Below are 18,322 nucleotides of genomic sequence, written 5' to 3'. Positions count from 1 at the left end.
TGTGGATCCTTCCAAATATGTCACATCGGTACCACAGGATCCGTCGCTGATTGAATCCGATAACTCTGTTATGCCACTCTCTGAGTATTGTTTTAATAACAAATCTTAAATAAGTAGAAACTCAAAATAAAAAATAAAGGCAAACAATACTTAATTCAACATCAAGGAAGAATCACCCCACTATTTTGACGGTTGTGAAACTTTAAACTTTACCTAAAGCATGCTGCAATTTTCAGTCCTGTTTGTATTAGGTCACTAAAATTCTCCGTTTGAAATCGACATCATGAACTCTTTATGGAGTGAAATGTTTCTTCATATAATATCTAACGAGTTTTTAGGATAACAGTACTGTTGTGGATTGTTGTGCAGCGTTTAAACGCGGAATAACATGATAAATCTACAATATTTCAACAGATTTTGACAGTTTGAAAATATATTTTGATCATTCGAATTATTAGTCCAATTTCCAAAATAAAATACAAATTTAAGAATTAGGGGATGATGTATTATTTTTACTAGTCAATTGAATATTGTGTACACTCTGGAATTTCGGAATTCGTGAAGTGTTTGCCAATGTTTTCTTTTTACTTTCTTTTTTAATGTTTTATTTTCTTTACTTGACTAACTTGGTATTTGTCGAAGATTTCAAATAGTCCGAATAGTTTTAAATAGATATTCCATATTTGTAAAGGATTATCCTGATAATAAGGTTTGGAATATTCTACTCATAGATGAAATTGACATGTAAAGTATATCATATCGAGCAGACATATCGGGAATGGAATAATCATTCATGAATGTACAAGCATATCTTTGAGAAATATATCACGAAAGCAGATGATTGTCAGAACCATACATTGGTTTCAAATTGGGTACAATGAATTAGTAACAGCCACTTTTTAAATCAATGAGGTGATATACATGTAGTTGAAAAATGGAATTGTACACGGAAAATAAATGTGTAACCTGATTGCAAAATGGGGGTGTACACGCGAAATAGCCCCAACTGGTACGAAGTCAAAATGAGGTTGTGGTGACGTACATAGTGTTGCTTGGGATCATGGCGTCGCTCGGTCTTTCTGAACTATAATCGCAATGTTTACAAATGCCACCACAGTAACCATCACAGTAACCCCGCTTACCGAACTGTTGTCATGCGTGTGTTACGCATATTCGAACAATAAAGGACAATGTAATTCAATTCACCAGTAATCGATAAAGAACAGACCTAATATTTACGACTGGCCCATTTTATATGAATGATTTAGAGACAGTCGCCTAGTTTTAAATTGCGTGAACAGGAAATATATTTTGCTTCAAGATGTATGTTGCAAAGCCACTAAACCAGAATGTGTATGTTAGCAACATTAACACAGTCAACAAATCACCGTGATATACACACAACCATTAAAAAAAAGGAGAAAACAAGATCACTGTAAATTACTGAGATATTTTGTTTTATATCTGATTACCGTGTATACTAAAGAAAAATCAATACTGGCAAAGTAAAATATCATTGGAGCATTAATATAGTTAAAAGACACATAAATGGAAATATGAACTAGGTATCTCAAGATGAAATGCCGTATACTACATTGGGTGATGCCAAACCTTACATGACGCATTGTCTCCTTCCGCTTAGTACCGAATTACAAGCTCGATTACATTGTTCTGCCCAACATAAACTTGAATCACTGAAACCTACAATGCGTTTATGTAACATTCGTCTCTGCAGTGGAAAACTTCCTTTCTGTTCCTACATAGCTAGTATGTTCTTTAGTGTGATTTGGAATCTGGTCGTCTGATAATTCGTGAAGACGATCATATTCAAGTGTTTCAATCGAACTGTGGTATTCAACATCGTTGCCAATGATCACGTTCACTTTTACAACATCATCTTCGTGTAATGCTTTTGTATAACGGCTCTCGTCTAATCTACTGTATTTTCTACCACTTTCTTGAACACGTCTTCGGATTCGCCGCATAAAGATTAGACAGGCGATTAGGATAACAATTAAAATAACAGCGCCCGCACACGTTAGAAGAGATACTGTGATATGACTTGCGGCCGTTTCTGGATATTCTATCAACTTAACTGTCGAAGTTGTCGTATTTGACGATGTCACCGATTTCACAGAATACGCGGTAACAGAGGTGGATGGAGTTACATTTGTTGAGGTTCTTTGTGTAGCCTGACCCCGAACTGTAAACAAGAATAATATGTATAATAATAAATGTCATGGAATCCATACGTGATATTGACACGTCATTACTACATCTAATCGCGACTCTATGTCATCACATTATGTGTGTGGCAGCATAATTGGAATTATTTTCAGATCATGACCCATATGTTTACATTGCGTTACGTCGTTGCTATAATATAATCAAACGATAGATTATAAAGGATAGTTTACATATACCCATTCATCAGATAATTCAGATTTGGTCCGATCAACCTAATCGTGTAAATCTGCGTTGTGGGGTATAAGAAGTAAAATTAAACTCGCACGACGATTGTATCAAATTAAAACATTTGGTTAAAACCGACACTCGTATCGATACACGCACGAACGTTCAAAGGTTCGAATCCAATATGGCGCCGAGAGGAGTGCATTATTGTTATCATAATTTGATCAGGTCGTCAACAGAACTTTAAAAAAAGTTTTACTAATCAATATTCTGAGTACCATTGTTTTGCTTGCTTCAAGCTAATAAGCTAATAATAATACAAAAAAAATAATCCGGTCCTTATTGCGTTCCATTGTATTACAAATTCCACTCACCTGCAGGCTACCAGCCACACTTAAAGCGCGGGAGTCGTCACCTGCGCATGCGTCAGATGATGACGTGTCATTGTTTACAAACAAACAAGCGTCCACCCACGAGCCTTTGCGTTTTTAGCGTGTGTTGTTATCGTTGCTTGGGACTCAATTCTCGCGCGTGCGCAGGTGACAGCCATCCCGCTTTAAACATGTATATAACAAGCGATAATATTACAGTCATCTACTTTTATTAACATAGTTACACGTTTTATTGGACATACCATTATAGCTGTCTCGAAACTGTTGATACGTCGGCACGTCGTCTAGGAATCTGCTCGGCATACATTGAAAACTTCTCGGCAGCCCCTGCTGTTGGCATTCCGGTATTCTCGGAGGAGCTTTTTCAGGTTCGTCAGGAAAGCACCAGGAGCAATGGTCACATTGTCCAGACAATTCATCCAAAAAATATCCTAGTGATATTGAACAAAAGACTTATAATCAATATTGAAAGTGCTGGGGGATGTTACCCTAAGACAGTAACAATTGTCACAATACACGTGTTTACGTGACCAAAATACCTATCACCGTGACACGTGACCGACACCTTCACTGACCACTTCAATACTAATAGCATTTGATATTTCATCCAATACACAACAAAACAATGATTGTCTTACCCAAGTCGCAAATATGTGAACATTTTGAGTTTTGCGTTGAACTACAATTGTTGATCATTGGCAGATGTTCAGGGCAGACGGTGCAGGGTCTACATGGCGAGGAACGACTCCATCCCACCGAATAAGTGCCATCACGACACGACTCACATGTCGTGTCCTGGCGTCCTTCGCACACTCTGGATACTCCGGTACCGGGTGGACATTTAGTGCACGGCCGACAAGTTTCCACGCCATATATATTTGTCACTTTATATTTCGGACTGTGCCCGCCGCATTCCATTCAAACAAACGTTGTGCTGTAATGAATGAAAACCGTTCATTGAGAGAGCTCACGTAAGCCAGGAATACACCATGTGTAGACTAAAACAACAAACTGGACATGCACTGAACTGAACAGTAGTGGGTTTATTATGAAAATGCGCCACAATCTCGCAAGTGACCAATTGCGTTGATTAGCTCTGTCTCTCTATATATGTTTTAATCACATGTACACAGTCACATATAAATAATACATCATTGTATTTATCAGACTTAAGGTAGAGATAGTAAACAGATGTACATATAAACCGATTTTGACAGGAAAGAGAAGCATGGTTTAGAAGCTAATTTTTTTAAAATCACTTTTGACCAAAAAAGCACATTTTTGTGCATATTTCAAACTACAGTGTCCATATAAAAAAAATACTAACAACATTTTTAAATTCACACAATAAGCTTTCCGAAAATATATAGTTTTGTGGACAAGGGAGATCATCTTGGTTCCTAATTAACTACATGTAATTAAAATACCTGTCAGGTAAACTGCATCTCTACCTTAAGAGGATGGTTTGTATATACGTTGTAATGTTAAGTGGTAACCCAATACTTTTTTATAACAGGTCGTGAGTAATAAAGATTATACAGTATTTACGCGTGATCGAAATTACGAATAAATCTGCACGACATTACGGATTGTTCACGTGAATAACAAGTTAGCAAACACTGGCATGATTCCACCTATTTGGTGAGACTGTGTGTGCAAATTGCTTCTATTTGTCAATTCATCATTGTCTTCTACAAGCACTAGGTCCAGCGTACTTTGAATTAGCTCGTTTCCAGTCTTGGTCAAAGGTTGTACCCTTCCGAGGTTACGACGAGTAAACATGATTACAATATACAGTTGTTTATCCTTGGCCACACATAGCCGTATATAGTCGCAGCAAATACGAAACACGCTCGTGCACGATGTTATGTTCCATTTCCTGTTAATATGTAAACGCTTTGTTTCAACTTTCGAATTTGCGGTGAATAATTACAAAGGACCGAAACTATTACAAGCATCTACGTGACTCCTACGGTATGTCAAAATAAAGCTATTTCCGATTGTCTGATTACAACTGTTAATAATTTACTCAGACGCAAACTATAATATATATACTCTGTTGATTAGACATAATTTATACTTTATACTCGTGATATCTGCTATTACATGCCATACAAGGCAAAATTAAACAGACCATACAACACTCACGACACAACATATTGAATGATACATTAAAGTATGCGAGCAGTTACCTATGATTAATCACCTACTAGAAATTCCACCGCCGCCATGACAGTTTTCACATTGACCACATATTGTGTGACCCATGCACATTGCTGCGAAAACGCACGTAATAGGTCAATTCAACGACTAAAATGACTAAGCAAGTGTTCGTGTACAAGTAATGCCACGCTTACCACCCACAGATTACAGGCGGAATTAAACGAACAAACATGAAGCGAAAGAAAGCAAAAGCTGTAGAAACGAATAGTGAATTTGGAATTTTCATTGAGAACGGTGTATATCCATGTTTGTCTGAACCACTAACAACACATTCGTCATATATATATATATACAATTCTACATTTTGTGACAATTTGCTATATATATATATATATATATATATATATATATATATATATATATATATATATATATATATCTAAGTTCCCTCACACTCCACTCACACGCTCAAATACATTGTAGACCTGAACATCGAAGACTCGAAAACATATCAACCATATAAACAAAAACAGATGTATTCAAATGCACCGAACAAATCATTATATCTACCTTTTCCACAAAGTGCTACAACGTCACCAATACACGCGTCTAGCCTCGTAGACATAAAATTAAAAGGTCACATTACTGACACGCCCTCTATCGTCTGGTGCCTTCATGGTACGTGAAATCAACTGCACATTCCGATTTGTAGTTTTATTTCATGAATCACCTATTATAAATACATACAACATATATATATATGTACAGGCAGGGAAGGTTATGTAAAATAGAATAAAGATGTTGCATTACGGAGAATGTCCTGTCTTCCGATATCCTGACCTGTGTTATTTTCGACAACACAATAAAGGAGGAAGTTACTCGACAAAAACTGAGCTTGCGGTAAACACTCAACTTTTCCAGGGTGTCAATAGGTCAGTCGACAATATTGTGTTTATAACGACGTGTCGGGTCATGTCCTCAAGTACTATTATAATATACTAGACGGCGTTGTATTCTTTCAGTGTGTATACTGAAGAAAACCGTACTCAGAGGTATGCATGTAAGGGCTGAACCATCTTAATGTGGAGGCTAGTCTTGGGCTTTGGCAATTATTGTTATTCGCTTCTTATTTTGGCGTATATATATATCACGCTTTGTTATTATGAATTTTAGTGCACTAACACCACTAAAAAGCTATGTTACGCCATATAGATAGAAATTATGTGTATGTGTATGTGTGTGTGTGTGTGTGTGTGTGTGTTGGACCTCAGACAACTAATAAATAGTCTGAGGTTGGACATAATACGTTTGTACAACGTTGTGAGTTGTGAACTAAATACATTTTAGATATTAGAAGACAGAATGAGTCTGACTTTTTTTAATATTTCCTGATTATTGTACTTTATTTGTAGTTTTGGCCAAATTTATAGCAAAAACTTGCATGATGACTCATCACTTGCAGAGCAGAACAAATCCTATGGACACGGTAAGTTAGTAGCACTTTCACTGATAAGTAATGGTGTGTCGTTTATGGTAATGTGATGAATTTGTTTACGCGTATCTGTTAATCGACTTATTTACTGTAGAATACTTTATTTTCGCTTGGAATTTATTTTCGTTATTTTCGCTGAAGGGATGATTCCGTGAAAATAAAATCCAGCGAATATACTTTTTTTCCTATGATTCACATTAAACTCATCAAAAATCAGTGAAAATAAATTTCAAGCAAAACGCCCAAAAAACCTTTTCAGTGAAAATTAATTCCAGCGAAAATAAAGTATTCCACAGTAGCTGATTAATAGCGACTGACTGTGTTATGTCTGTCATCGTTTAGGCTCATGCGAGGTCCTGGATGGAACTCGACTCAGTGATTTGGAACTAATTACGATATAACCGTCGCTATTCGGACTACTATTTCTGACAGTTGGCATTCGCAGTTACTAATACAGTGAGCGATTAATCAAAAGATATGACGTGTTCAGTACTTAGTGTGATTGGCTGTATGATTGAAGGTTACGCCCTAGAGTCTGTATACGGCTTTGTAATTGGTTAAGGTTTTGAAAGTGATTAAAGTTGTTTTTAGTTGGTCTTGGCGAGAACACCACGACAGACACAGTCTTGGCCTAGTCTTGGGGAGTCTAGAGGCAGTCTTGGGTCAGCCTTGCGATAGTCTTGGGGACTTTTCCCCAGGGCGCTGTGTCTTATAGAGTTCTCGACTGACCGACTAAGACGAGAGTTGAAACGTAATTCGTTGTGTGCGTCTATTTGACTGTAAAGCTTAAGCGACTTTCCCGATCCCGTACCTCAAGGGGACGCGATAGAGAGACAAGACGAGATTCCCCCTGGCACGTGTGGAGAACCCAGAGAGGAAGAATTTTCCCGTCATAGTAATACTAGTATAATCGCTGTTCTGGGTTTGTTTTCAGTTTGTTTGTACGACTGTTGTGTTTTTGTTTTCAGTTTATGTTACATTTATGTACACCAAAACACTGCATGCATTGCATAACGATTTAATGGTCAAATATTTTAAACATAGACAAATTATTATTATAATATAATATAATGTTAAAAAACACCGGCTGTTATCTATTTTGCACTAAACAAATAATTTATCTATTAATCAAAGATTGCCTTCATTCCTAATTACATCGTGTGTGAGTCTGGATTTAGGGTCCGAATTGTAAATTATTTGTTCTTATTCACATTTTATAATTGATGCCGTACGTATACTGAATTTGACGTCGATACAGCGTTAATTACGGTCATCGCACAAACATCATTTCGAATGTTGCTGCAATTCGATCTGAATTAGACGTAGGTGCAGCGTTTGATTGAGACGTCATTAAAACCTCGATTATTAATGTTGTATCAACGGTAAATTGTTTATCAAACAAATTGAATGTATTCACATAATGTTATGTATGTATTGTAATGTATTTTATGTGATATCATTTCTTAAATTGAAACCTTGCGATAACGCCAAGTCATTGTTTGCATACAATATAACTAGTAAATTGATATCTTACCAAGTGCGTGATACTTTTAAGTTCTTGGTGGTGGTGGTGGTGGTACTGCTGCTGGCGTGATAGTGGTGCTGGTAGTGGACATGTCGGCGGAAATGGTGGCGGTGGACAATGTGTCACAGCAGTCGATCCGAAGTACCATGTTTATTATTCAATACCAAACAGATGACTTGCATAGCAACAACGCCGACTCGCCTCAAATATTCCTTTTACTAAGCATTGACCCTTACGCCATATCCAACAAAGCGTTTGTGATACCACTTTCACAAACTGCTGAGGATCTGTTAGAACCCGTTCACATGGTGAACATTCATTATCGTCATAAATATCCGTACATGAGAGGCGCAGTAAGCATGGGGCGGGCCGGTGAATTTCATCTTTACCGTTTTTTTTATAAAACAAAAGTCAGAAAACCACTCCCAAACAAATTATATAAATGAGTGCCCCCAAATAAAGTTGGACGAATGTTGCATTCCAAATTTGTATGATCTACAGGAAACCTCCCACTGATGTTTGGACTTTGAATAGTTTGTGTCTGGTACATCAATTTTAACAGTTTAATAGTCTATAGCTCACAATTGTCACATGAACATAGATAATGTTTATTCAAAGCAAAAACAAAATTGAAAGGCGCCGACAGTTACAGCTTCTAAGGCTTCAACCATTTCACAGACATATTCATATGCACTAGTGTATCCCGTATATATATAAGCTTTCAGATATATTGTTATTGTAGCATGCTTAATAATTTTTAATGAATGTCTGAATCACAGATCAATTTTACCTCGTTTTCCCTGTTGCTACGTTAGTATCATTCACAATACAATATTCGACCAGTTTATGTGAGAGGATCCTTTGCTATGACACTCCTTGCTATGACAGTTTGTTACCAGACAACGTCTTGTATATACTTTTTCCTCGTTATTAAAATTCAGGAAAAAATTATATCATATTGAATTTATTTCCTATAATTAGATTACTCCACGATGACATTCGTGGTCTGCTTCGAAAATGTGTTTAAACGTTCTTCCACATGGCAATCACGCTATCTATCCGTATTGCATTGTAGTTCCGTATGCACCAGTCACGCTGTTCACGGAAACATAGCATGGTAATTCCACTTTTATTAAAAAATACATGTTAAGATTTTCATTCAATCTAAACCGAATGTACTATACATTGAGTCCATTGTACATAACACTGTGTGGTATGATCTGTGGTGAATAGGATTGTCAAAAACAACTCTAATAAATAAAGGCAGTTTAGGAATTGCGGAAGTTGTCAACAACGGCCATTCATTCATTGTTGGACACAAAAATAAGTGACTCCGGATGTAAACCCGGATCCAGAAGCTCCTTATTATCACATACTTCAACACATGAACACAAAGTAATTTGTAAAACCAATCTAGCTCTCTAAACAATGATTTGATAGACTATTGACTATAGATTCATCGACGCACAGGAAAGGTTGTACTTGGCAAAGAAGATAAAGATCTAATTCAATACTTATACTGGGTGTAGAATAATTTGTTTGCATTAGAACAGGGTGTCAGGAAATAATGTGTGATGTGACCAAAACTATTCAACCTATACGCACATTTCACCTAAAGTGAATTTGAATACTGTAAAATACTTGATTTTAGCTGTAATTAATTGTCACTTAAAGAAAGACTTGTCATGTGTTTTGTATGCAAATTATTTTCATTGATTTTTGATGAGCTAAATGTAAAATAATTTTTACTGAATCACCCCTTATAAAATAAATTCCAAGCTATAATAAAGTATTTTACAGTAGTTCTCATGTTGCAATGTTGTTGGGTGGCCAGTGTAAACAAATAATATGTCGACGGCACCACTCTCATAACAGAACCAGTAGAATTTCAGGCAACTACGATTTTTTTGAATGATTGTAATGGGAATTAGAATAACAAAAAGCTATTATTGAAATAATGAGCCGAAGACTGCGAAGGTTGGGTCATGTTCTCAGAATGCCACAAGACTCAATCCCCAAAACAGCACTTCGCTGGACGCCAAAGGGTCAACGAAACAGAGGGAGGCCAAAAACCACATGGAGAAGAACCATTACCACAGAACTTGCCCAAGCAAACCTGACCTGGAGTAGAGCAGAGATGGTGGCCAAGGATAGACATGAATGGAAGAACCTGATTGCAGCCTTATGTCCCGGTGTGGGGTGAAGAGGACCACAGTATAGGTGAATGGAAAGATAATTGAATGACTGAAATAATGTTGTAGATATGTCCGAGGTACGTGAAACTAAATATATACATTAATAACATGCTTTGGTACATATCGGATTAAAATGGCCAATTGGCGGACATTTTGGATTAACGAATGTTGCATCAGAGTTACATCTCTGAAAGATGGTGGCTGTAATGGGACACCAATAAATGCATAATCCTGTATATGAATACGTATATGCTAAAGTTTATAATATATAAAACAAACCTTAGTATTATCGGCATTTCTAGAAACGATACTATATTATAAAGTAAAAAAATATAATAATCCTAAGTTAACTTTAATATAAAACTATAAAACTATAAACTTACTAATAAAACTAAAACTTAAAGTTGCATTCCCACTTTGCAATATGTGAAGCATCATTCCCAGAACAAGCTGGAACACAAACGATATATCAAATATAAATATCTCGCCCCCACGTCCCACACATTTTATTTTGAAAGCACTTGAAGACAAACATATTTCAATGTGGCTGTAGCACACACTTCTAACGCCAACTCATTAAAGTTGTACATTGTTTTAGAATAAGCAATTACAAGCTCAAACATAATCAAGAATCAAGGTCAAACACGGAGAACAAAGGATGTGTTCCCATTTGTCTATCAGCGTGGAAGTACATGTAGCACCAGTATTTTAAAGGCCGCAAAATGCATCGACACAGCAATAATTTCATTGATTATTTGTTTCTGTGCATTGTATGAGAAGTTCAGCAGAATATGTCATATTTATGTTATGAGTCATTTGTCAATGTCATACTTAATTTTCTTGTACATGATGTCACTTCCAGAGATCTTTTCTTTAGAGATTGCGAGCCAATGTTTTCATCATTGGTAATAGTTTTTACAATGAATTACGTCAGTTAGTCACACAATGCGTGTTTTTTCAGTAGCAGTATTGAGTTCAACACACCGTCTACTGTCGGTTTCCTTCCCATATTGCACTGCAGTACTTCCAACTGTATCCTCTTCGGCTGGAATATATTTATAATATTCATGCTGCTCGACGAGATTGCAGTATCCGTTTCTGTGCCGACCTTCCACATCGTCAGTCTCGTCGAAACGTTCGTCGATATTTTCATATCTGTGGGATTGCCTTTTGTTACATCGCTGGATAAGGATGATCATCAATATTATCAAGCAGATGAGCACGACGATACCGGATGTGACGACTATGGGTATCGTGACATGGTGGTGAGATGGTATGCTGGTTGAAGAAGGAATAGCAGTGACGTTATCCTGTTTCAGAAAATCTGTTGCGAGGTTTTTGGCAGCAAATTGGTAAATCCTTTCTGAAACGAAACGAATTGAATACCAATCAATCCCGTGCTCTGTTCTATTGTTAGTACGTTCCAATTCAAAATAATATTAGTTAACCATAATCCGTATTTCAGCATAGTCGCAGCGTAAAGCCACGCAACCTTCGCTCAAACGCTCAACCCAACCGTTCGAACCCTTCCTATAGGAGTGGTAACTTTGTCCCAGTAGTTTCACAATTAATGTAGTTTAAAGCTAGTGTTCCTACTTCGTTGTAAAACCTTGTCGGATACTAGAACACTTTCATTGTGCGTTTGCAGGACTGCCATTTGAAAACAAAGACCTCAGCGCATACGCGGGACAAATAGTATTTTGACTATTCCGGAAAGAACATCACTTTGAGTATAGTCTGCTGAATTAATAGTTCACCATGTGTAGGTGATAGCACTTAACCATCATGTAACTATTGGCCAATCATGTTATAAACAATATTGTTTATATTTGATGTCACAGTTGTAATTAATTTGTATAAATATTCAAATAAGCAAAAACATACTGGCTCCGAGACTTATTTGTTCATATGCAAATTGTGACGTTCCCGTCATTTGGTTTTTATATGCAGATTAGATATTACAATACATATCGATAGGTCAATATCTGAACGGTTGTATTCCACTAGACATAACAATCGGTATCAGTGTAAAATCAGACAAATGGATTCCAAATCATACAGTCATACAACTCACCCAGGTGATTCTTATATTCCTTATACGTTGGTACATCGTCTCTATTTGTGCTTGGCATGCACTGGAAATTCCGTGGCATTCCTTGATCTACGCATTCCTGTATGACAGGTGGTGCCATTTCAGGTTTGTTTTGAAAGCACCACGAACAAGGAGAACACTCCCCAGTTAGGGCATTTTTGAAGTATGCTGTAAACATAGACACAGTAAATATAGATTTAGTAAACGTGAAGAGAAGAAAATAAAACGTGGGCACATATTCTAAAGAGTGTTTGTTTTCAGATGTTTAAGTGAAGTTCTTTTTACCGTAATCACATTTCTTCGCACATTCCGCGTTTCGTGTTCTGGTACAGTTTCTCGTGGTAGTCAGATGAAAAGAACAAGTCGTACACGGTTTGCATGGCGATGTTTGACTGGTTGCCGCTGAATACGTCCCTTCTGCACATATCTCACATTGCGTGTCCTGTTCACCTTGACATTCGGTCACTACACCGAACCCAGCTGGACACTTGCTACATGGTACACAATTGGCTTCGCCATTGATCGTCGTTATCTTGTACATCGATTCGGAATCATTTCCATTACATGGTGATGAACTCAAAGATAACTACAAAAAGAAGAACAGTTTTATTCACATTATGTATTTGCACAGTCGATTCTAGATTGTCGATTCATAAATTTATTTCACGATTTCACGTTATTGAAACATGTGATACAGCACGTTACATTATGAATAGTGGGGACCAGGGAGTTCAACTGGTCAAGTCTCTGACCACACAGAGAAAACATAAAACTAATTGGATCCTAATTAAAAAAAAGGGGTAATTGATAAATAAATATTTTCATGAATATGAGAAATAAGGAACTAGATTTAGCAAGATAATTCATCATCGCTTCCAAAATAGACACCTGATATGGATGCGTTTGTGTCAATTATTTATCAATAACTAATACTTTGAACGCCGACGAATGAAAACAATATAGTACTGTGACAAATTTAATAGTCGACTGTGGCCCGTTAGTACAATTCTTAGAGGCATGTGTAATTTTATCGCATCGTGAGAAATTAAACTCGGTCCGGAGAAAATTAAACACACTGACGAGAAATTCCACAAGGCCGTGACGAAATTACATCCCGCATCGCAGAGAAATTTACATTAAAGCAGTGTAATAACTGTCGATATCTCCAAACTATGTAATTCCGATAATCTGATTGGTCATTGATTAAAACGACTGAATTTCGACATGGCTGTCTGTCACAAAATACGCCAATGTTTCATTATGTTGGTGGTTTTACAATTTTTTAAAAATAATTATTAGTAATTATATGAATTCGAATAATTGTGGTAGTTTTAGATTTCTGAAAATGTAGTCTGATACGTTATTGCAAATTCTCCCAACCTCAAATCTGTTTACCACATGTCTAGCGGTGAAATATGCATTTATTGTGAAATGGTCATGGTTTAAATTGTTTCAAAATTATGTTATCAATATATATCGTGACGGTTCCTCTTAAGAGCAATGGCAATCGGTGTAAATGAACATCATCCTTTATGTAAATGACCCATAAACCCTCGCAAAATCCAATTGATGGAAACACATTTCTGTCACAGAGGGCGCTTTGGGCGGGGTTTATAGGGAACTAATAATTCTTTACAAAATTCATATATAGTGGAAACATATTTCTGTCCCAGAGGGCGCTTGGGGCGGGGTTAGGGAATCTCATAATCCTTTACAAAATCCAATATGGTGGAAACACATTTCTGTCCCAGAGGGCGCTTTGGGCGGGGTTAGGGAATCTCATAATTCTTTACAAAATCCAATATGGTGGAAACACATTTCTGTCCCAGAGGGCGCTTTGGGCGGGGTTAGGGATTTCATAATCCTTTACAAAATCCAATATGGTCGAAACACATTTCGGTCCCAGAGGGCGCCTTGGGCGGGGTTAGGGAATCTCATAATCCTTTACAAAATCCAATATGGTGGAAACACATTTCTGTCCTGCACATGGTACGTCAGATTTGTTTGTAATGCGTTATGTCTTACATAATGTCTCGTATCTTGGGCATCCATCCTTGAATATATTTCAATTTGACTCCCTAACGTACTAGTATTAAGTACCTGCGTTACTTGGCGAGGATTTTGCAGTTTAATAAATGTATCTGAAATGTATATAAATGTATATCAAATTCGCGACCCTACAAAATCAGATTTATTAAACTCGTTCAGTAATTTTCACTTGTTTATCACTAAAGTCTCAGATCAAGTTAAAATAACTACACTCGTTTAAATAATAAATCTTATAATGTATTGTCACTCATAAGATATTTTCTCTGACTCACTCTATACCACAAACCAATGCACTATAAGGCGCTGAACCTCGGGTCTTCACTTAGGTGATACTAAATGTCAAATAAAATTAAGAAAATGCAAATAAACGGCAATAACAAAAATGGAATGGGGAGAAATAAAAAAATCTTCCCCAAAACATTATATTATAATTACAATTGTGAAGCCAAATTAATCACCAACCACTGTGACTAAATACGACAGTTCTTTACCATGTTTAATATTCCAGGCCATTACCAGTTACGTAACAGCCTACTTTTATCATTTATGAACAAACATTGAACTTAGAACAGCCGTTTAACAACAGCAATTAATCTCCACCATCTGCTTACTGTCCACACATCCAGATGACTATGGGTGAAAATAAACGCCAGGTTGCAAACATTATCAAGCAATGTATCAAAGTTAGTTCAAATATTGTGACACAAAAAATTTACCCAAGTCAAAATAGTTCCCGCATATAAGTTGCCATTATAGTAATTGACAACAATTTTTTTGGTAGATATTTATGATTTTGTGAAAACTATTAGATTCCTTGTTTTTTGAATATCCGCTAATTACCATATTACCATTTTGTGACATGCACGTTACATATGCATGTACCATTCTAATGATTACCGCATATATTTGTGCAGATTATTCACTGGCCAAAAACAAATGTATATAGGTCTCATGCCACTAATTAACCAATGGCTGCTCAATTTAAATGCCCAGCAAGAACCAATGAAATTTTTTAAATATTATTTTTCTCAGGTGCTCCCTGTTTGAGGGCGTAATCACCTGGGTCAGAGGTGAGACCAACATGTGGTCTTTTGTTTACTACTTAGCGGCTGTGTACCTGTGGGTTTATTCTGTGTGTTAATGGATGTTCTAATCTTGGTGTTTTTCCAGTGATTTCTCCTGGTGCAATCCAAATACAGTAGGTGTGTCTTGTTTACCTGAGATTTGCAAGAGTTTGAGCTGGCCAACATGTTAGTTTTTTTCATATGGTTGATTACTGGCATGTTGATTTCCCATTTTTGAGCCATATTTTCAACTTTCTTCGTCATTTTCATATAGCAATCTCGTCATATGTTAACATTGTCGTCTATGGAAATTCAATTAGTGGTATGAGCCCTATAGTATAGACAACACCAGTCAAGGTCATAGTTGAGATAGTTCATTAAAAAGCCCAATCTCTACGGATATTGTAATTTGTTGACTGACAGCGAGTACGATGACCTCAGGCAGATGTGTTTATTACAAGGTCTCAGTGTTATGGTTGAGACATATCGTGGGCATAATGGGTATTCACGAGCAGTACAGTGGAATGAACTGGGAGGAGCAGAGTGTACAGTAGCATTGTGACTAACATTCAACCATCATACGCCATCAGGAAAACCCGGTAATGATAAATACATTTACAGGAAACACTCAAGTCGTACCCTATGACCTAATGTCAATATCTTAAGTGTGTAATAGGGCAGTGAAATTGAAACAAGTACACTTCCCTAATAAAAAAACCTATGACACACATTTGATGACGACATACATTTATGTCTATTTAAAACGTAGGATGTCCATAAGTGACGAGTTTTACTCTTTTTTTTAAGCTTGGGCCCGGTGTTGACGTTGTTGTGAATTATAATAGTCGTACACGTATTTACATTGACCATCGTCCTTCTTTGAGAAACGGTACAATACCGTAGAATTTAGCAACATAGCCACGACACAGCGGAATACTGGTGAACTGAGCGTAAGAATTCATTGGGTTGACATCCAATAGGGTCTGAAATAAGTTAAATACTACAAGACACGATGAACGGATTTAAGACTTACCGCAGAGGTAATTAACTGTATGTAAAGTACGATACTAACAGGACTCGTCCAGTACACTGAAGTTAGTAACATTGTATATGGATGGGATTCAACTACGTGTTCACTGCACGACACTCCAAGACACACAGGAAACTGTACTACTTAGTACGCGTCTATCTTTGTATAGATCAATTACGACATACATTCCGGACAGCTGACCTGCGTGTCAACATACACCAGACAGATTACATTTAAAGTAGACTCAAGACTTTGTGGGAATGGGAGAGGAGGTGAGGTGTAGATCGTTCACAGTTTGGTTGTCATTCATTCATTGAAGTCTACATAAATATAAGTTTATATATACAACCTACACAATGAATTATTATATTATAGAGGTAGGGGGGGGGGACGTTATTACACACTACTCAATGTCACCCACGAGTAAAAACCCTTAGTAGATATAAATACAACGGAATAGGTGATATTCCGTTCAACTGCGAGATCTCGCGAGATGCATGAAAGACGCGCGTCGAACGTCTGCCGCAAAAATCGAACGATTTGATTTTGAACTCGAATTTCTTTATTTCGCAGCTCACATCGACCGGCCGATCTTCGACAGAGGAATATTGCTTTCGAATACCCTCAACTGAAATTGTCTATCATCAAATGTGTACAGCAAATTATTAAGCATGAAAATGCCCCCAAAATATTTTCGCGTTTGTTGTATCCCATGCGATGTTTGACGCCACTACGACGCTATGACCTTTGTTTGTCCTGTTTTTACGTTCGATTTCACGCACAACGTGATTCTAGCAGTGAACGGAAAACATAACATGGACGTGTGAATAAAAACACAATATATATATAAATATGAATTATAGGACATACGTCAAAAATGAGTCCGGCTATTCAAATAGTTTCACCTCTGATAATGTCTGAGTGTATCAGAGGGCATTGGATTGCTGTATAATGGATGGATATAGTGTGAGGGATGACTGGATTGCAATATCAAGCAATCGGAGCTGGATGGTTTCATGGATCTTGGCGGATTGGTACACTTCGGTAGATAAAGTGTGCTTCAAAACATGGCGGCTTCCTATGTAGAGATGTAATGTTGTTTTCAAAAAAAATAGTTTTCACTAGGGGAGTGTTATCTTACACAAGATATAAGCTTGTATGCATGCGAGTATACTTGTATTTATATTTTTAGTCAGGTTCTAGTCTATAATATTTAGGGCTAGTATCGTTGAAATCAGTTCTTTATTTCGTTTCATTGTGATATAAATATGCATACTGTGTGCTTGTATACAGTGACTGCGTATTTGCAATGTCAGTTCTAAGATAATTGTGCTGTTCTGTGTCTTAATTAGGAAATGTTTAATTTGGTGATGTCAAGTTATCCAGACAGTACTTTGAAAGTGTAGCTATTATGTGTTATAACATTATTTTTTGCGTGAGTTTGCTGTCAATATGGAGACATTGACCCACACAACACAATTATTGTACTTGTTTTTTATTAAAGCTTGTGATATATATATATCTGTTATATCCATAATGTATTTCACGCCACAAATATATCTTGTATTACTATACAGTGCATCAACGAACCCGGTATTGAAAATACTTGTCCAATATATGTGTATCAGTTTATGAAACATTGCACGATAATACAAAAATAAAAGTACATATATAAAGTAGTGTATATTATATTTAAAATTCCATAAAAAACATATTCATTTTGTAGTGCATTAATTAAAATAACAACACGTATAAATAGCGTTAAGACATTGTTTTAAAAATGGCAAAGATCACATACGTATGTATTTAATTCAAATAGAAAAATAATTTTTAGTATTTTGACAATATTTATATATATATACAATATCATACTTGCTCCAGTTGGCCATTTGTTAAAATACCTGAAAT

At 36.5% G+C, this 18,322-nt stretch overlaps 2 protein-coding genes across 5 annotated transcripts; both read right to left on the bottom strand.

Moving 5' to 3' along the window:
• Window positions 1–1,434: 1,434 nt before the first annotated feature.
• LOC100375480 (uncharacterized) lies at window positions 1,435–8,133 on the bottom strand. 4 transcript variants are annotated; one of them, XM_002736959.4, is made up of 5 exons: window positions 7,994–8,131; window positions 5,538–5,697; window positions 3,443–3,738; window positions 3,047–3,235; window positions 1,435–2,203 (listed from the first exon to the last, which is right to left on the bottom strand). In XM_002736959.4, the coding sequence occupies exons 3-5, from the start codon at window positions 3,720–3,722 to the stop codon at window positions 1,713–1,715; spliced, it is 960 nt and encodes a 319-aa protein (XP_002737005.2). In that variant the 5' UTR covers window positions 3,723–3,738; window positions 5,538–5,697; window positions 7,994–8,131; the 3' UTR covers window positions 1,435–1,712. The 4 variants fall into 4 exon arrangements, with proteins under 4 accessions (XP_002737005.2, XP_077867217.2, XP_085354133.1 ...); XM_078011091.2 differs by lacking the exon at window positions 5,538–5,697 and having other exon boundaries at window positions 7,994–8,133; XM_085498007.1 differs by lacking the exon at window positions 7,994–8,131 and having other exon boundaries at window positions 5,538–5,856.
• Window positions 8,134–10,655: 2,522 nt separating this feature from the next.
• Window positions 10,656–16,536, bottom strand: LOC100375629 (uncharacterized). The gene is made up of 4 exons (XM_002736960.4): window positions 16,418–16,536; window positions 12,557–12,857; window positions 12,254–12,439; window positions 10,656–11,542 (listed from the first exon to the last, which is right to left on the bottom strand). Exons 1-4 carry the CDS (start codon window positions 16,487–16,489, stop codon window positions 11,118–11,120), a joined length of 984 nt encoding a protein of 327 aa, XP_002737006.2. The 5' UTR covers window positions 16,490–16,536; the 3' UTR covers window positions 10,656–11,117.
• Between the last annotated feature and the right edge of the window lie 1,786 nt (window positions 16,537–18,322).

Source organism: Saccoglossus kowalevskii, chromosome 4 (genome assembly GCF_978046115.1).
Source record: "Saccoglossus kowalevskii chromosome 4, keSacKowa6.1, whole genome shotgun sequence".
NCBI classification, from domain to species: domain Eukaryota; kingdom Metazoa; phylum Hemichordata; class Enteropneusta; family Harrimaniidae; genus Saccoglossus; species Saccoglossus kowalevskii.
This window is presented reverse-complemented; position numbering and strand designations above follow the sequence as displayed.